This window comes from Dermochelys coriacea, chromosome 25, assembly GCF_009764565.3.
Source record: "Dermochelys coriacea isolate rDerCor1 chromosome 25, rDerCor1.pri.v4, whole genome shotgun sequence".
Classification (NCBI taxonomy): domain Eukaryota; kingdom Metazoa; phylum Chordata; order Testudines; family Dermochelyidae; genus Dermochelys; species Dermochelys coriacea.
The window spans coordinates 15,578,272-15,598,373 of NC_050092.1; the positions used below are offsets into that span (position 1 = coordinate 15,578,272).

At 53.8% G+C, this 20,102-nt stretch overlaps 1 protein-coding gene across 1 annotated transcript in view; it reads right to left on the minus strand.

Annotated features, from left to right (window-relative positions):
- Positions 1 to 20,102, minus strand: part of ARHGEF18 (Rho/Rac guanine nucleotide exchange factor 18) — a 90,776-nt gene that overhangs the window by 60,399 nt on the left and 10,275 nt on the right. The window contains 9 exon segments of the mRNA XM_038383641.2: positions 1,940 to 2,093; positions 2,807 to 2,912; positions 3,442 to 3,522; positions 3,911 to 3,955; positions 4,408 to 4,465; positions 5,783 to 5,897; positions 6,755 to 6,959; positions 10,958 to 11,464; positions 12,718 to 12,854. Of these exon segments, the coding sequence (XP_038239569.1) occupies positions 1,940 to 2,093; positions 2,807 to 2,912; positions 3,442 to 3,522; positions 3,911 to 3,955; positions 4,408 to 4,465; positions 5,783 to 5,897; positions 6,755 to 6,937 (742 nt within the window). The 5' untranslated portion in view covers positions 6,938 to 6,959; positions 10,958 to 11,464; positions 12,718 to 12,854.

Here is a 20,102-nt window from a genome sequence, read left to right on the forward strand (position 1 = left end):
AGTCCCAGTGAGATTCGGAGCTTTTCCCTCCTGCCAAGGTCTGGTGCCTGCATGTTCATGGGAGACACAGGATCACAGATGTGCTACAGCACAGCTCAGATCCAAGCTCTGTGCGGCTCCAGCTCACACCCAGCCCCAGGCATGTGCTCTAGACTGCGACACGCTGAACTGCGTACACATCCAGACAATCCAGGTACTGGGCTCTCCTACACAGCAGACCAGAGTCCGAACCCCTAAGGCATGCCAGCCTGGGGAAATGAACCCAGGATCCCAAAGGCAGTGCAAAGAAACCTGGCCAGCAGTGGCACAGGTCTGAGCTCCTGAAGGAGGCTTGACCTGAGTATCAAAGCAGGGTCTCCTGCCTGGCAGCACAGAGCACTATTCACTAAGTCACAGCTAATGTAGCTCATTGGAAAGCCAACATCCAGTACTCCAAGGCCTCACTGTAACCATGTCACCCCTCATGCATGGGAGGAACTCCCTATAAACATCTGCTAAGCCGTCTCCTGGTCCCCCTCCAAATCCCTCCTTGACATTTCCTCTGCTATGACACCTATGACACACGCGACAGCCAGGCAGCTGGGGAACTCCAACTGAAGCTTCTCAGGCTGACCAGCAGCATCTCACTCTTTCCTTGGGCTCCTTGTCTCTGCCTGTATTCCTCTGTCTTACCTTTAGCCTGTCAGTTCTCTGGGACAGGGGCCACCTGACTGTTAAGTGTTGATGCACCACCCAGCGAATCAGGGCCAGGCCTCTAGGCACTACCACAATACAAAACAATCAGAGCCGGTGTTACAAACCCGGCTAGAGGCCCTATACAAGCGGGTCCGCCTGTGTCTGTAAAATCCCTGGTTACACCTCAGTGCCAGCCCAAGGCGCCGCTAAGGAAAAGATCCTTTCCATAGAAAGCACATGGGGTGGCCAGTCCTATCCTCCCCCTCGAAGGGTGTTACTGACCTTGAGCACCTCTGAAGATCCCTCGCTTGGGCGCGAGCTTTGCCAAGGGGCATGGGGTGCAGAGAGAGAACCTGCCATTTCCAAACTCCTGCTGCTTCCCTCTGGAAGGTCAATGTTCTGCAGTGCCTTGAGCTGCTTCACCCATGCATCAAGCACAGGAATCAGGGGGACAAGGCCCAGGGGTGAGACCATGCAGCAGGATAAAGTCTTACGTCCGCCCAGCACATTCCACAGAGGACAGCCCTCCCCCTTCAGCCTAGGGATGTTTTTCCCTCTCTTTAGATGCACTGAGCTTGTCCTGCCTCTGCACAGGGTTAGCGCTCTCCATGCAACCCCACGGGGAGGGCCAAGCCCCAGTGTGTGGGGGGGTTCGGGGGGAGACAGCATTTCACTTTGGTTTTGGTTAACTAAGCCTGGGATGTTTTTTTTGACTCCCCATGTCTGTTCCCACATCACATGCTGAGCTGAAACATCTGTGTGTCTGGGAAGGAAAGACTGGGCCCAGACAGCCCAGTGGGACTAGCCCCAGCCAGGTCCAAAAACGCTCTCAGGGCTACTCAGAAAGGACAGAGCATTTCCTGACCTTCCCTTTTTGTTAATATAAAATTTAAAGGAATGAATTGACCCTGAACCCTCCTTTGGGAAAGAGACAGGAGATGCCTGGGCAGCTAAGACCAATGAGAATGAACAGGGTGCCATGCCCCATGGAAGTCTGGGAACAAAGAGGCTAGGCCAGGCTTCCTGGGTACAGCCAGGCCAGCCAGGAATTGGGGGTACAGTCAAGCCAGGCATGGAGTGGGAGCAGGTACAGCCAGGCCAGGCAGGAATCAGGGGCACAGCGAGGCCAGGCCAGGCCAGGCCAGGCACAGCACAGATGGGGGAGCGGGTACAGCCAAGCCAGGCACGAAGCACAACTAGGCCAAGCCAGGCCAGAAGGGAGGGTGGGTAGGTACAGCCAGGCCATGTTATCAGCCATACTCACTCAGGCACTGCAGGCCATTTTTATTCACCAGAGGTTTGGCGCACAGTGAACAACTGGTGCAGCTGGAGAAAGTCCCTGGCGCCAGCTGGTGCCCATTGACCCTTTTCCACCTTTGGCTCTTTTCTCTCTCTTTTTGTTGGTCTTTGTTCTTACCCTAGAAGGGGGAAAGCAGTGTCATGGCACAGAGTAGCAGGAGTTCACTATGGGTGCATGCACACACACACATACACACAGAGCTGACCCCTCAACAGAGACGTTGGGCCCATTAGTGCTAGTGCAATTGTGTGGTTAGTGCCCAGCTGCATGTGTTCCCCAAGGACTGAGCCAGCCCCGAGTCTCTGCAGCCCCACTAGGGGCTGTGACTGAGGGCAGGATGCAGTCTATGTGCAGCAAAACATCTGCACCACACCCTAGAATATAAACTCACACGGCTCCCTGCTCGGGAGGGATGTGCCTGGGGAGGGATGTGCCCCGGGCAGGGTCCATGCACTGGAAAGAAGACAGCTTCCCCAGGGCAACCTAGCAGCCAGCCCTGCCAGCCCCCTCCTCACCCTTTCCCACACGGGAGGCTGTGCTGCCACCTGGAGGAATGTCCTCCCTGATTGGAACTCCCCGCACATTGGGCAGTCCATGCCATCCTAGAGCAGCTAGGACAAGTCCTGAGCAAATCTGGCCCTGGACGGGGCGCAGGGAGCGACGCTCCGAGCAGGTGGTATTAGGGGCTGGGCTGCTGTCGTGCTCACCACTGAGAAGACCAAGTCTATCCCAAAGCAGCCTAGCTAGACCCTGCCCTAGATCCCGGGGAGCTTACATCCTCTCCGGTGACAGTGCTGCGAGCCCCTCATGGGTTCCACTTTTCTCCCTCACCTTATCCTTCTGCCGGGATCCAGTGACGCGGTTCCGCAGGGAACTCAGCCGGTGCTTCACCTTGGTGCCTCTCTCAATCTTGTCACTCTTCCCGTTGTCCTCAGCCCTGAAACAAGCCAGGAAACCAGTCTCATCCAAAGGGAAGGCAAGTGGGGGCGAGAAGTGCCATGGAAGCCCTGGGACAGGCATGTACCCCATTCACAACGCCCCAAGGAGAGACTCCCAATGGAGCTCACTGTCAGGCACCCCGAGAGCCTCCCCCAACATTGAGTTTCCCAAATCTCATGAGCATCAGGTTCTGTACGAGTCGCCTCCCACATCTGCAGCCTTGTGGTGAAGGTGCTGAGCTCTCCAAGGACCTGGGTTCAAGTCCCAGCTTAGCCACTGACTTCCTGCATGTCCTTGGGAAAGTCACTTCCCCTCTGTGACGCAGCACCTGTCTACAAAGAGGAGAGTAACCCTGCTGCCTATTTGGACAGTAAGCTCCTTGGGGCAGGGCTGCTCTGTGCAGCACTCAACACAATGGGGCCCTGATCCCACCTGAAGCAGCTGGCTGGGATGTCTGGGTGGATGGGGAGCTTGGACACGGGAGACAGGATGGGGACATGGGGCACCCATGCCAACGGGTCACTTACTCATTAGACAGGAACTCAAACCAGGTGAGGTTTTGCTGGGATTCGCTGCTTCCCTCAGCTGTGCAGGCCCGTTGTTTTGCCCTGGACAGGGGAACAGGACAAGGCATCAGACTGGGAGGAAGAGTAAACTGCTTCAGAGCTTCTGAAGGGAGCGAGTTTTGCCTGTCCAGGGGGATCCCAGGAGGCTTTGCACACCCTGTGGGGGGGGGGGGTTGGTGTGGGGCAGTTCCCGTGTGGGTCCCTGGCAAGCCCTGCACACCCATCAGGGGTGCTCCTAGGGTGGTGTTGGGGGCCGTGTACACTGTGGATGTCAGCTCCCAGAAGGTCTTGGGGGGGGATCCTGGTGGGCCTTGTGCACTCTGGGGGGTTGTTGCATGGGAGCTGCCCCAGGGGGCACTGGGAGGTAGAACAGCCCATGAGACTAGCCAGCTCCCACGTGACAGGTGCCTTCTCCCAGCCCCACACTCACCCATGATACTGTTTCAGCTCCTGCAGCACCTGCTGGACGATCAGCCTGCCAGGGAGGAGGAAAGGGGTTAGGAAGTCTCCCTACCAGCTGCTGCTTCAAACCCCCATGCAGCTCAGTCCAGGGCAAGATTCATGGCTGGGATAGCAAGAGTCAGCAAAATGCTTCCCTCATACCCTGGTGACTAGGAAGGAGCAGCTGATGAAGGGAGCGTGTCAGCTATGGAGACCTGCCTGCAGGGCCACTTTGTGCCTCACACAGCATGAAACACCAGCCCAGCGCAGTCACTGGGAATTTGGCTGACAATCTCAGTGAGCCCAGGGCACATCCCAGAGCATCCCATGGGTCTGGGGCGTGTCCCAGAGCAGGCACTCACATGGCTCATGGCACTGCTGTTAATTGCTCTCTTACAGCTAGAGGCTGAATCTGGATCCCCAGCAACTCAGAAGAACATAGAGAATCACTGACCCACCCCCTGCTCCAGGATCACTGATACCTACACATGGTCTGGGGCCACATGGTCCTTTTCAATCGTTTCCAGCGCAGGCGGTTCAATACCTGGAACCCAGGGAAACCATGGTCAGTGGGGATGCTAGCTCCCTGGGCTGCCCCTTGGCTGAGCGTCACATTTCAAGCTAGGTGCAATTAACCCTAGATCTGCTGGGCTCCCACTCTCCCTTTAATAGGGAAGGAGGGTTGCTGTGGAATCTGCCTTGGTTTCCCAACCTGTCCCTTCTTACCCCGTTCTCTCTGCTGCCTCCTTCACATTCCCCTTGAAATCAGAGGCCAAGAGCTCAGCTCATCACATATGTTCCAAGCTACTTGCACTCCTGCACTACTTCTCTGATACATCCTCTTTCTGCTCCCTCCCCATCTCTTCCCAGCTGAGGGCCGGAGATACATGCACATTGCTTGATGGCAGCCTGGCGGGCTCATTAATGGAGGTTTCAGCAGCAGGCTCCCTGGGTGTGGACAGAACAGAGCTCCCATGAACTGGAATGCTTTGGAGGAGGCAGACCACGGTCAAACCCTGGTGTTCTCATGGGTTCCTTGTGCTCTCGAACAAGTTTTGTCTCATCACCCTGCTCTGAAGCAAGGGGTTTCTGAATAAGCAAGAGTAAAGAGGAAGGCGATCTTTCTGAGCAGGGTTTGTGTGTCAGCAGCTTTTCCCAGGAAACTTCACAAAGGGATCATAAACCCCAACAGAATACCCAGCAAGATGATGGTCAGTTCTCTCTCTAGCCTGCCTCTGCTTTCCTAAAGCCTGTCCAATCCAGGAATGAGAATCTCTGCAATTCTGCTCTAAAGGCTGTGCCCTACCTGGGTTTATCCCATCCCAGGCAGGCTCAGTACTTGCTGGCTGCACATCACCAGCCATTCTGGAAGCTCAGTTACCAGGGGAAGCTGCACCGTGCCCTTGACAGGCGGGACTGAGGCTCATGTAGAGACTGTATTGTTTGGATGCCGCTTTCTGTCCATAGGCACTGTTTGTTGTCATGTGCAACCAGGGATCCGATACCGCATCCAGCCCTGGACACATTCTGTGGCATTGGAGACAGCTATGAGGTCAGGACTTGCATACCATGGTAACAGGGGCTATGGAAATTCCTTAGATCAGACTCAGGCTATCGTCGGAACTGCATCTGTACTATAATTTCTGGCTTGGGAAGACATAACCACACTAGCTCTGACTGAGCTAGTGTGCAACAAACAGTAGTGTAGCTGCAGCGAAACAGGCAGCGGCATGGGCTAGCTACCCGAGTCCATACCCAGGGCTGCACAGACTTCGGGATTCTCCACAGGATCTCCTGCTAGTGCGCATTCTTAAGACTATGACTGTACAATTAACCTATTTCATGCCAGGCATTTACTCACCTTTGGCAGCTGGGACCGACACCTCCAGGCTGTGAGAGATTAGAGGGGAGGAAACCTTGTTGCAGGCAGAAGGGACAGACTTTGACTTCAGTCTCTTCCCATTACTGTCATATTCCTGGAAAAGAAAAGAATCAGCAACGCCTCCTGCTCTTCATGCAGCAAGGGTGCTTCAGGGGCACGTGGTTAGCACCAGTCCTGAGCACCAGCAGGGTTCTGCTGATGACCCCATCCCACCGTCTTGGTGGAAGTCACAGCCAGATAGTTACCACACGGCATAAATCAGGGCCTCCCTTCAAAACCAATTATACTGGAAAAAAATCTTGGGAATAGACTGACATCCCACCCCGCCCTTTGGTATTTAACCAGAGTTACGATCACAGGACATGCTGGAAAAGCCATCTATTTACTAGGGTTTCTAGGGAGGGCTGAGGGTCTGGGCTTTAGGATGGTGTGGAAGAAGTATATGCTGCTGTGATATCTGCTGTCTACCAGCTGGTTCCATGCTAGGGTGCCTAGAATTTTTGTACAGGTGTCCTTTTAGATAGAGTGAATCGAAAGAAAAAAGGTATTGGGTAGAGCTGCTAATCAGGAGACCTGGGCTCAGTTCCTAACTGGCTTGGATTCTTGGTGACCTCTGCATCAGGTTCCCCGTCTATAAGATGGGGGAGATGTCCCTCTTCTCTGGGGCTCTGATGGAGTCTGTGAGCCTCACTGAACAGAAGCCACCAAGTGACCCATGTTATTATTATGCAGGAATGTGTGCCCGTGACCCCTCGGGGCCGAGGGGCTGGAGCGATTTGTCCCAGAGCAGAGTGAGGACACAGTTGAGGATTCACAGGTGCCAAGGTCCATGGGGATAGTGCGGACAGGAACAGAGCCTGGAGAGACGGGGCACAGGTTGAGCGTGCCCTGCAGTCCAGCATCTCCCACTCCCCACAGCATGCCACGGGCACGGCTTTCATGCCCACTCACTGTGTCCTCGTGATCGGGCACGATGGCGAAGTTCAGGTGCAGGGGCTCTATCTCCACTTTTATCAGAGTACTGCTACCGCCCCCCCAGGCCTTCACCCCAGCCGTGGGCAGCTCCAGGGACACACGGGGAGCCACGCAGGACAGGCTCCTTTCGAGCTCTTCTTGCTCCAGGTCACTGGCCATCTCGGAGGCATCCAGGCTTAGCCTAGTTCAGGAAACAGAAACCAACTCAGACCACAGGAAAGCAGCGAAGGCAGCAAGGGGGCCAACAGAGGACACCGGTTCATGCCCTCCTCTACAGCCACCTGTCAAAGGCCTCATCCCCAGGGACAGACAGGAAATCCAGGCCCAATTCTGCACCAGATACATCTGTTCCACAAAGGCTGTTGGCCCTCAGGGAGGGCCCAAGCCAGCGATTTGTGCTGTTAGTCTGAGGAAGGTGAGCAGAGGCTGGCCAAGCAAAGCCACACCTGCATCCCCATTCTAGGACAGCCAGATGAGGACAAGAAAGGCCCATTACAGGCACAAACTACTTTGGACAGCAGCCTGGGGGTGACAAATAGGGAAATTTCCTGCCATAGCCTGGAAAAAAACATATTTGTGAAGGTATAAGGGATACGATTCATTGGGGTCCAAGGCCTGCAGCTGGCTGCCTGCAAGCCCAGCCTCCTGAACCTGAGAGGAGAGCAGAAACGTAATTAGCCAATCTTTATAAGAGAGGGAGAGACTCCAGAAAGCTGAGGGCCAGGGGCTGTTTCCTTAATGGACTGCTGCTGGAGCCACTGCAGAAAGGAATTGCTCCAGAAACCAAATGGGCAGAATGGAGACTGTGGGAAGTCCTGAATTATTGAGGCTCTGAGGTCAAAGCCAGGAATTTTGGGTTGCTGAAGGTATTGGTGTAAGGGCTAGATATGGGGAAGGGACCACTCCGCCTGCACAGACTTTGAGGGAAGAATCCGTGAGGTTTGTTTGTTTTGTTCAGAAGGGTTAAAATAAACAGCAAACCCAGCTGGAAACTGCTTCCCTGGGTTCTTTGAAGGGAGCTCTGACAAAATGACCCCAGGTAGCAAGCTGGCTCTCCAAGAGCAAAACCTGGCCTGGTAAATAGGAGGAGTGTGCTATAAGATAGGCCCCAACCTTTTGCAGCACTGAATTAAGTTTAAGTTATCTGTGAAGTCCACTGTATTGAATGCTATGTTTACGGATTATTGGGGAATTGGAAGCAACTTCTCTAGGGGGAAATGTGGCCAAAGTAAACCCTGTCAAGTGTTGTGAGCCTCAACGGTCTGTTCTAAACAACGGGCTAGACACGGAGGATCTTTTGGGACAAAGTGAAGTGGGTTTCCTAGGAAATTCCTCGGGGTGTGTGGAGGGGTGAATGTAAATTCACACCGCCAGACCCAGCTTTCTGAAGCTATGCCTTGAGGACAGAACCACTGTCTGCTAATTGCTACCCCAGAATCTGAAGAGCTAAAGCCCAAGCAGTAGAAAGGAGAGCGTGACTGATTCACAGTGGTTCTTGTTTTGAGCTAAAGCTATTATGAACTTGTAACCTCACAAAACCTCTGGGGGTTTAAAGGACTGTCCACCAGCCAGAGCCCTTGCTGGCATTAGGGGTGATCGCTGATGAGCTCATTAGCATGCTTGCAGGCTCTTTTAGTGTTTTTAATTTGTTTTCTCTGTACTGCTTTCACCTTAGAACTAGACATGCTAGCTTGGAAAGAGCCGAGTGGTAACAGAACCGTCAGCAGTTAAGCTGCTTATAGCCTCTGTAGAGAAAGCAACGTGCAGACTCTAGGTTAGGCCGTCTGATTGGCTGGGGCTATTGCAGCATAGGCAGGGAACCGTGCACCCTGGACATACCCCAGTCAGGAGGGAGAGAAATGCAGGTCTCCTCCCAAGAGAGGTGAGGCCTGTGGAGCTGGGCCCCTAAAAGTGGGTGACTTTACTAGATCACTCTAGAATTTACAGATCAGCTTTTCTGATCATCAGCATGTCCATGACCTGCCCATACCCCTGCAGAGCGGACTGTGCCAGCAAACACTGCTGACCCCTGCCAAGCCCCTGTGAGGTTCTGGGACAGACATGGGCAGCTGCCCAGTCAGCATGGCCTAACTCCATTTGCATGCTGTATGCCTGTTGACTAAAACACCATCAAAATCACATCAGGCTTTCCCTTTGAAAAAGCCTGATTTTGCAGGCAGGGAACCACTGCCATGAAACTGTCCTGTAAACCCTGCCACCACCTGCTTACAGTGGAGGCTGCTAAATAGGCAGGACAAAGAAATCCTCGTTCAGGGGGCCACGGGCCAGGATAACTCTCCCCTGTCCCCCAAGGCCCTGATGATTCCCAGCGTGCTATCAGGACGCCAGCCACATAGCAGCGAAGTGATGAATAGAGACCAATGGAAAAATCTTATGCTACCTTGTGGGACCTAGGTGCTGATCTTGTCACTTGGCTTCCTGCTAGCCAGACACAGGTCCCAGGAGAACCAGACACATTCCCCTTCTCTACACATCATAAATCACCCAGAAAGGGGACTGACCAAGGCTGTGGCTTGGTGCTGGCCACTCTCCACACTAGCTCACGATACACAGTGCATGGAACAACAATAGGTCTGAAGACCGAAGCCTGTGCCTGATAAAGAACTGCCAAGATCTCAGCACAAGATAATTCCAGGGCACCTTATAAGGAGGAGGAGATAAAAATAGTTGTGCTGGCTCACAGCTCCCTCCCTGCCGGCAGCCAGATCAATACATTCATCCCAAGGACACACAAGTGTACAGAAATCCCGCCCAGAGGCCTGTGTGTGATAGAGCACATGTGGAGGAGGCAGCTCCAGCCCTGGCTCAGCCTTACCCACAGAACACCCTTGCTCCAGCCACAAGAACCCAGAAGAGGATGTGGCTTGCCAGAGAGGGCAGGGTCAGAGCTGGGATCACATGGGTAAGCTCCCTCCAGGGGAGAGCAGCTGGTTTGGCAGAGCTGCTCACCCAACACCTTCTCCTGCTGGCATAGCCGGAACTGAGGGGACAAGGATGGGCTGGTGCCATTCTCTGGAGCTCCTCCCTGGGGCAAAGGGATACAGGCAGGGACCCCCACTCACCCCAGGAGGGGAGATCCTCTTTCCAGCTCCTGGGCCTGCTGGGAAGGGCCTTCTTACTGCTGCTGCCCCTCGCCAAGCGGCTAATGGTGGAAAAACCCTCTTCCGGCCCCCACACCCAGGCCTCCTGCAAGACTTTACATCCCACAGAGCACAGGGAGTGGGAGGCTTCCAGGCCTCCCTTGGCAGAGGCTGACTAGGGAGGGGGACCACCCAGCAGCAGAGAGATCTGGGCTGCCTGAGCATTCCAGCCAAAGCACCACACAGGCCTTTGCTGCTCTGGGTGGGCTGCCAGCCAGCCCCTTGCAGGGGGAGGAGCAGAGATGTCAGCAGAGAGCAGACCTATTGGATGGGTGGCTCAGGGCAACCCGGGGTACTGGAGTTCTTTCCCTGAATGGTTACTGGGGCTGGGGTGTCCTGGGGGAGAACAGAGATGGCACAGTCACTGTCAAGCCAGCAGCTCCTCCCAGCCTGGTGCTGCCACCTCAGACTAGAGGGGAGCTTGGCCCCAGGGCCCAGTCTGGTGCCTGGAGCAAACAGCCATAAGCCAGCACTCAGCTCTGGGGCATTCCGGCTGGGAAAGGAAGCAGCATCTTGGGGCTGCAAGCTCCTTGAGACACTAGGCTGACAGCAGCTACACTGAAAAACGTGCAGGGGATGTGGGCTGCTCTCTTAATCACAGGCCTCCAGGGGGTACAGCCTCAGCTGGTGTCTGGCATCAGAACTCCATGGATTTCAATCACAGAATATTAGGGTTGGAAGGGACCTCGGGAGGTCATCTAAGCCCAACCCCCTGCTCAAAGTAGGACCAATCCTACCCTTGGGTGGTTCCTGGGCCGTATGTAGCCACAACATGAATAACCAAGGGGAAGACCCAGAACTGCCCCCTCCCAGTCTAGGGAAGCCCAGGAATGGGACACCAGTCCCACCCCCAGCCTAGGGGAGTTTTTGGTCACACAGCAAGCGCAGGTGCATCCCAGGCCACAGGGGGCTCAAACCCTGATTTCAGGTGGCTGGAAAGCTGCTGTTTCACCACATCTTCTCCCCCTCCTTCCCCCCACAGGCCCACACAAGCCTGGTTGTGGGAGCCCTGCCGTACCTGCGCCCGCTGTCTGTCGGTGACACAGGGCTTTTCCCAGCTGTGCCTCCGTGAGGTGGACATGGATCTCATTAGCGCAGGGGAAGGACTCCCCATCCTCATGCAGCTCCAGTCCTTTGCCCTGCTCTGCCTGGCACCCCCCCTGCAGGGGGGGCTGTCCGGGAGCCCTACCGCACAGGAGCAAGCAGAGTCACTGTTCAGGAAATGGCAGCTGGCCTCCCTGTACTGCACTGAGCCGGAGATGGAATCGGGGCAGCCAATGCCCACAAGCGTTCGCCCCAAGCCTCCAGGCCTCTCTTCCGGTACAGGACAGCCTGGCACTGCCTGGCCTGTCCGTTCGGGCAGCATTGCCATTGCTGGAGTCACACAGGCCTCTGGCAGGTTCAGCAGCCCCAGGTCTCTGTAATATTCTGTGTCATGGAGAGCTAAGTCTATGGAGAGGAGATCCTCAGTACTGCTGTGCACATCGCCCATCAGGGCATCTGGCTCCAGAGATGACGAATCTTCCTGCCAAGGGAGCAACAGTTTAATACCTTGGGAAGAGACCAGGCACAGCAGAGCATGGCTGGGGCAGCCCACGCTGCCTGGGCCTCAGAAAGGGGCACGCTCCCACTCACACTAGCTTCCCTTTCACCTCTTGTGACAAGCCAGGAGACAGCTGGGCCCATCCAAAGGCAACTAATCCCTCCCTCTGGGGCTTTGGAATATTAAACACTTAACATGTTGTCCCTGACACCTCGGAAACACACCCAGTCCACCTCACCTTCCCCTGTGGGGGGAGATATCGCTGTCACCACGTGACACACAGGGACTGGCATGACACCAGGGAAGAGGCACAAAGGGCTGGAGTTAGGCTTTCTGACAATTATGGCTGATCATCTGGCTGGCTTTGAGGACTGAGACGTGAGATTTTTGTGCTGTTGCCGCACCAAGAGCAGGGCTCTGGTATCTTTCTGCACTTTGCCTCAGGGCAGGCACTGCAGGCCCAGAGCAGGGCAGTCGCTGGTCTCAACACTGGAGGGGGAAGAGCAGGGCACAAAGGGCTTCTTTGGTGGGTGATTGTGCTGCCACCTTAGCACGGGAGTGCCTAATGCTTCTGCCCTATGGCATGTGGCATTCCTGTGCCTGACTCCCACTAATGCCAAGGGAAGGGGACTGTGTTATTTCTCCCTGCACAGCGGAAGTCCATCTCCCAAGCCCTCCAGGCTCCCCAGTAGCCCTGCTCTCCAGTCTCACATCAGTGCAAATCCTCCAGGACATTCTTCCCCTCTCTGCAGGAGACCGAATCAAAAGCTTTCGCTGCTGCAAGGCCAGAGGGTGGGGGATACAAACGCTGGCTGGGGGCTGGGCTGTCTAACCTCTGACCCCTTTCACTTGGATCCAGACCCAAAGCCAAGGGCTTGAGCTTCAGGTCTCTACAAGTGAAGCCATTGGCTGAGCAAAGCAGCCTTGGTGCAGCAAAATCTCACTCACTTTCCCTAGAGAAACAACCATCCATTCACAGCACCCTGCGGAGAACAGCGAGACTGCCACCAGGTCAGAGGCAGTCCCAGGGACCTGATGCTTCCAGCAGGGATTGTGGATGGGAGCAGAGGACAGACAGTACACTGGATACTGTGTAAAAGAAAGGGGGACTCCCAGTCCAGAGCCCTCCCCACAGCACTGTCTGCCTAGCCCCTGCATAGCTGGAGACTGCCCACTCAGCACTCTTACCCACAGGACATCAGAACTTTGGCACCAGAATTGTAGGCCACACTTGCCTTTTCCTCTGCCATGCTGGTGAAGAAGACTTCATCCTCAGCAATCAGGGATGGGGAGAAGGTGTCTGGGCTGCTGCAGTCTGATGTGGGGATGCCGCTGGCAGCGAACTCCCGCGAGCACGGCTTGCAGTCTGACCCTGCAAGAGAGAGAGACGGTCACGGTTGCTCAACAAGAGGGAAACAGGAACAGCCACAAGGGCAGTGATGGGTCAGATGCACCCACGCAGAGCGAGTGCAGAACAGGGCAGCCCCAGTGTCCGACACATGGCACGCAGACCCCTGGACTCCTACATGGTGGCCGTGCCAGTGGCCATTGTAACCTCAGCAGCTATCGGCCCGGAGCCAGCTAGAGAATGGCATGCCATGACCACCTCGCTGCAGGTGCACTGGGGATGCTGCAGTCTGCTCCACTGAGGCCCTCAGGCTGCTGACGAGATGCCAAAGCAGCTGAGTAGAGTTTAAGCTGCTGGTGGCAGAAGGCAGACACTGGTTCTGCGTTCCCCATGGAGGGCTGTAGGGCACTAGATACAGACAGCAAAGCCCTAGAAAGGAGACAGCACAGTAAGGGCCAGAACTTGCCCAAGCCAGGTTCAGCTGGGTGCCCTCCTTAGCCCTTTGCACAGAGACACAGGGGAGTTAAGGAGGAAGCCCAGCGAGATGAGTCAGCCACTGGCTGAAGAAGGCCCAGGCATTGCAAGCTGAACGCTGACCACTGTCTCAGGCCAGGCCCAGACCTTCCCCCCAGGCTGCTCATTTGGACGTGTCCTTTCAAAGAGTGTTTACCCCGCATAAGCACTGCCCCAGCCTGGACCCAGACCCAGGCCAGCTCCTGCCCCCCCGCCGCAGCGTATGGCCTACCGGTCCCCCAGCCACACTATGCCATGCGGGATTCACTGTTTCCTCACCAAGAATGTCAGAGGGGAGTTGGGCCTGCCCTGTGCACTGGCCCAGCACCAAGTCACACCCAAGCAGCAGCCAAGGAGAGCACCTCCACAGAGGAATGCATATTAAACAATAACCTGAGCACATGGGCCATTAACTGAGCCAGAGGGTGACGAACTTGGGGCCTTGGTGGCCAGCAGATCTGGCTGTGAGGGAGGGGATGAGCAAAGTCTCTACGGCCCCTACAACAAATAGCCCAGGTGCCTGCATCCTGATGCAGCAGGAGCAGGGCATTCCTGTGGATCACACGGGGCCTGCACAACCCCCAAGGCCTGGCGTCCCTGCCCCAGGGAGGGTGCAGCAGGGAGAGCCCAGGGCACACGGGGCCTGCCTGGAGAAGACAGCACATATATCTGCTAAATTCAGTATAAAATCAAATGGCACGAGACAAGGAATCTGTAACTAGACGCCTCTGAGCGTGATCAGGCCCTGACTGAGCCAGGGGAGCCACCACCACCTAGCTGGGTGCTACATTCTCCCTGGCACAAGGCCCTTGTGATGAACTTGGCCCCTTCTCTCCAATGCTGACTACGTCCCCATCACTTGTCCTAGGACAGACGGCAAGCGTGACACCCTGACAGCAGAGAGGGCGATGGGCTGTGGGGAGGCCTGTGCTGAGAAGCCAAATGTCATTGCTGGGGCTGTAAATGCAGCATTTCTGCCCCAGAACGTGCCTGTTCCCTGCTCCCTTGTGGCCCAAACGGGGAGCTCCAGCCCTTCCACTTGCAAACTGAAATTCCCCTTCGCCGCCAACGGGTGATAAATGTTATGCAGAATGTCTCCTGTCCCCCCAGACCTCCTTTGGCAGGGCCCCTCCATAGGGTAGCGCAGCAGGACTGTCTGCAGTTCTGCTGCATGGAAATGTCTCCTTTGCTCGTGATTCCCAGGGAACAGAGGAGTGTTTGTGATGGGCTGTAACTCTCTACAATTTGCTTCACAAGCACAGAACGTCTCCACTGGCCCCAACACAGTGAAACATAAGCGAATGTGGCTCCTGAACGAATGCTGAGAGCAGGGGGGTGCAAGGGGGGGAGGGTCTGAGAGAATTCAGGGCAACTTTCTTGTGGGACCTCCGTGGCTCTCAAGAGAGGAGCCCCAAATTTCAGCTCTTGGGGAGGAAGCAGGGCTACTCCTCTGACAAGAGCTACCACAGACCTTCAGGGATTGAAAATCTAAATCATGAGCCAAGCAGGGCCCCCAGACAGATCTTGTCCTGCAAGAACCTGAAATGCCACACTCCTTAACTCTCCCTCCACTGCACCTTGGCAGGGCAGCGCCTACAACCATCATGGGACCCAGCCGCCTTCATGTCCTCTCCTTGCTGGCTCGGGTCTGGCATGAAGACTGGGTTTGGGTTCACTGATCTCCTGCCCCACTTGTTCTCTTTCCAGGGTCTGGCAGGCTTCCCCATCCCCAGAGTCCCCCTGACGGCAGCGGCACCAGCTCACTGGGCATAGCAGCGCGTGCCTGAGCAGAGGCTAGGGCAGGCAGCCAGCTCGCGCTCTGCCAGCCCGCTCGTCCCAGGATTCCGCATGCTACAGCAGGCGACTTACTGTAGCCATATTGTAAGGCCTAAGGCCTTTGTCTGCGGCCACATTAAGACAGCAGCAGCCAGTAGCTAAGAAGCAGAAAGTCACATCCTCACATTCCATCTAAATTACGGTACATTAAAACAAGGTAATAGCAGGCTGTTAAGAAGGAGGCTCCTGTCCTAATAGCACCCACCATCACCAGAGAAAGAAACAGATCTTAAGATGGTTAAAGAAAACTTAGTTTGATAGTGTCTGTCTGGCAAGAAATCACTTATCAATAGTTGGGCTTGTAAAATCCTCATTTCTTTATTGTTTTATCTTTATGGTCCCCACTTCTCTATTGTCTGTATGATCTCTGTCTGGTTCTTTGATTGTTTCCATGTGCCACGGATATCGTAGGCAAGGGGAGGCTTTCCCTCCCCAAACAGCCTGCTGTGGCCCCGCCCCCAGGCCAGCGTGCCTCCTGCAGCAACTGGGGCCACCAGGCACTGGCCACCCAAGCACCGGGACTGGGGAGGGCCTGGAGGCACGGTAATCATGCTGCCCGGCCAACTGAGCACCGGGGCTGTGGGCGCTGAGGCTGTGGCGCACCGGGGCTGGGGCCCCGCCCCCCACCTCTGTCTGTCCATCTGTCACTGGGGCTGGGGGAGGCTGCGGTGGGGGTGCTTTGGGCTCATAGAATCATAGAATCATAGAATATCAGGGTTGGAAGGGACCCCAGAAGGTCATCTAGTCCAACCCCCTGCTCAAAGCAGGACCAAGTCCCAGTTAAATCATCCCAGCCAGGGCTTTGTCAAGCCTGACCTTAAAAACCTCTAAGGAAGGAGATTCTACCACCTCCCTAGGTAACGCATTCCAGTGTTTCACCACCCTCTTAGTGAAAAAGTTTTTCCTAATATCCAATCTAAACCTCCCCCATTGCAACTGCAGGGGAGGTAGAAGGGGGGTAGGGGCAGGGCCTCGGGCACAAGGGGAAGGGCCGGGGGTTAGCCTCCTTGGGCAGCCGGGTCACCGGCCACCCATGATTGTTTCTGTCTCTTACATAATTAATTTTGCTAGGTGTAAATTAATTAAGGTGGTGGAATGATTAGGTTAGAGAATTTTGTTACAGTATGTTAGAATTGGTTAGTAAAAATTTAGTAAAATAATTGATTAAGGTACATCTAAGCCGTACACAAGTTTCACTATATAAAGGAAGTTTTTTGGGAACCAACTCCAGGACACAGCCCCAAGAACAAAGCTGCCAGACCTCAACACTCCACCAATGACACAGTGCAGAAGCTGGAGTCCCCAGATGACCTGATCCTGACTGGCCATCACGAAAAGTTCATCTGTCTTATTGGGAGTGGGAGTGGTGAGCATTGTATGTTTAGCGTGTGCATTCTGTTTTGGTGATTGTTAATAAATAGAGGTTAAGTAGGATATTACTGTTTAAGGCTCTTTCACTGATAAAAGACCCCGTAAACCTGAAAAAGATTAAGCCCTGAGTCCACAGGGAATGGATGTGTGCTCTGAGTCCACAGGGAATGGGTGTGTGCTCTGAGCCCAGAAGGAGTAGAGCTCAGAGCCCACGGAGGGGTAAATTAGGTGCCTTTCTCCTGGAGCCCTAAGAATTGGAAAAGGGTTGGGGTGCTAAATTAACCAGGTTACGCCTTGAGCACTAGGTAGACGTGGGATGCCCTAGAGTGTGCAAGTGACAGAGAATTTTGTGCGGGTATGCTACAGCAGGCAATTTCCATGGCATGTGACCTGCACTGTTCTCCCAGCCCTTGGTGAGTCCACAGGCCCCTGCATCTGTCAGCTGGGAGGAATCCCATACAGGCATTCCAGTTGCCTTCTCCGCAGAACAGATTCCCAGAGACTCCAAAGTGACACTGAAGAAAAGGGGCTCAGAGCCCAGATTAGCTATAACTGTGCATCAAGGAGAACATGGCTTCCACCAAGGAATGCCCTTGGGCACTCCCCCATCTCCTCCGCTCGCTGACCAGGGTTCTTCAGCATTCCGACCAGGTGAGGTTCTGTTCTCCATAAATACACAGCTCCACCATGTGTGTAACCTGCTTTCACCTGGATAGTCCTGGACTGTCCCAGAGAAAGACGGGCTTGTCCAGCATCCTCAGATTTCACCCCCACCCCAATGGGTTCCACAGAGCAGTGACAAAGGCACTCAGAACAATGGGGTGTAAGGTGTTTTTTACCAGCCTGGTCACTTGTATCTACATCCTTGGCTGGGGAAGGATTTCTCCTGGCTCCTGGCATGAAAGCCTATTATCAGTGTCCGCAGCCCTATACATGAATACTGCAGGAATGAAAAGCTGTTTCACAATAAGTCCCAACAGTGAAAGATTCATTGTCCTTGAAAAGAGGAAATTAGCATTCTCAGCTAAAGCACATAAAGAGTAGTCATGGGCAATGCCCTGTTCCAGAGCTGGATTGCAGATAGTTGTCACAAGCTTTGAGGCATTTCTCAGGGGCTTATAGTCCTATGAGTTTGCTCGAGGGCCCACAGGCAGCTGCCCTCCATGGGAATTTAAGATTTAAACATGTCCAACAATTTTACTTTCATCCTTTATTCTTAAAGGCTACGGCCCAGGAGACTTTGGAGGTGTGAGACTAGGGCCATATGCTGGGGTTCTAATGACAGCCCTGAGCACCATGGAAGGATTTCATACTCTGGTATCAGAACACTCCTACGTCCGTGTCCTCTGCACTGTAGAGTGTTTGTGTGTGAGAGAAAAGCCTGTGCATGCACACAACCTGATAGCTCATTGAGAAATAAACCAAAGGCTTGACATGGTTCATGGTACAATGCATCATCCAGCTGACTACAGCACATTCCTATGTAGCGAGCCACACAGAAAATGTTAACCATGATCTCTAAACCATGGCATGACTCATGAAGAATTCAGATGCCATCTCTAAGGAATACATTGGACAGAAGCCAGGCCATCGGACCAAGCATTGTGGTGAATAATTTAAGATACAGTCTCTTGCTTTGTTCTCTGCAAGAGGCCAAACGCTCCAGCTGACCCAACAGGGCAAACCAACTCTGCAAGGAATACCACAACACACTTCAAAATCTAAATCAAACAAAGTATTCTATAGATCTCTATTGCTGACCCTGTATCTGACACCAGGAAACCAGAACTAACTACTGTAAACCTGTTTAAATTCACTCTCTGCAATGACAACACTACGCATTTCATGCACCTGGTTCATTGTTTAGACTAGGCTGGCTTAATGCTCTTCTACACAAGCAGGACTGTCCAGCATCGAACTGGATGATGAGTATACAACCAGCCTCAAGATAGGTAAGCCCTACAGAACTGGCCTAGAGTAAGCCTACAACCTCCTCTGCATGCCAATGCATTACATGGAACTTGGCATGCAATGATATAGCTATTTGATGGCTGTTAACCTTTCCTTCCTGAATCTTAAGAATTCAGTGTTCCTTCCAGAGACTTCAAATTATAATGGTTACCAATCAGCAGAGGCAAGTGCCTGGCAATATGCATTTTTAATCTTATTTTTTCCCATATGCATTGATTGATTCATATGAGAGAAAAAATCCCAAAAGATTCCACTGAAATCCCACATAAGAGACATTTGAATTGAATCTATTATTTATGGGCTATCAGCATAAAAACCCCCATTAAAATGTCCCAGGATTTCTAAAACCTTTTGTTTACTCTGTCATAGGATTGTGCTGGACTTCCTCACATTTAATAGGTAGCAGTAGGAGTGGAGATGACATCTCACACTTAGTCATGTCACAAATCTAAATCAAGCTGACTGGCTACAGCACAGGCATTGGGCTGAGATTAAATAGGCAGTTAGTTGGATGCCCCATGTGACAAAAGCCACTGAGAGACTCCTGACAGAAAGGGTTAGACATGGAAGTAGACCCTCCCATGGAGCTGGATCGCATTCGCCCTTTTGGCCATAGCATCGCATTGGGAGCTCATCTTTGGGTGATTATCCGCCCCAAGTCTTTTTCACAGTGACTGGCCTCTGTGTCAGATACGCCACTAGCAGGAGGGACTGCTCAGCTGGCAGTGCCCAAGGGGAGGGAAGCAAGTTCTGTTTTCATAATGAGAGGTGCCTAGAACAAGGGAAGAAAAACGAAGCCTCTTGTTTGTGCCTCCTTTGAAACAGGGGACCTTCTCTGAAAGTGAATGGGCAGGGCCCCAAAGATAGCCAGCTGCAGGGACCAGGCAGTCACTGCAGACTGACATGTGTTTTGCTTCCACACTGATGTGGGTGATACCTCCGAGTCACATGGGTCGAAGTTAAACCAATGAAGTGTTTTCCTCTAACAGCAGAAGCCACGTCCTGCGTGCCAGAGCCACTCCAGAAAGAGGCCCATCGCGCCTGTACAAGGCGGCCTTCAATCTTCAGTGCTGAAGTGGAACCCTGGAATGGAACCAGCACTCTTGGAATCCTGGAAAACGTTCAGCTTGTTCTTCTCGCACCATCCTGGGGCTGGGGATCTGGACAGAGACACAGACTGCAGCCAACGTAACTTCTCCACCCCACAGCACAACATAGATCCTCTCTGGGCATTGCAGACACCCTGTTCAACACTCAATAAATCAGTCCTGCAAACCAACCCCCATAAACTTCATAACACAGCCCCGCACAGCAAGGCATCATTACTCAGCAGCATATAGAGCGCAGAGCTATAGGGCTGGGAGACCATTTTAGGCAATGTGTGCACAGCCAGACATGACAAATTAAACCCCACGTTACCTTTGCAGTGACTTCTTTCTAGCTAGTACCATGGAGAGGGACGAGGCGAATGGGTAGCCAAGTAGCAAAGCCATCCACACCCTCCACAGCAAACCCTCTGAGGAGCCAAAGACTAAGCAAACAAGAGGAGCCTTGTCTGATGCCCTGAAGGTCAGACGGGCT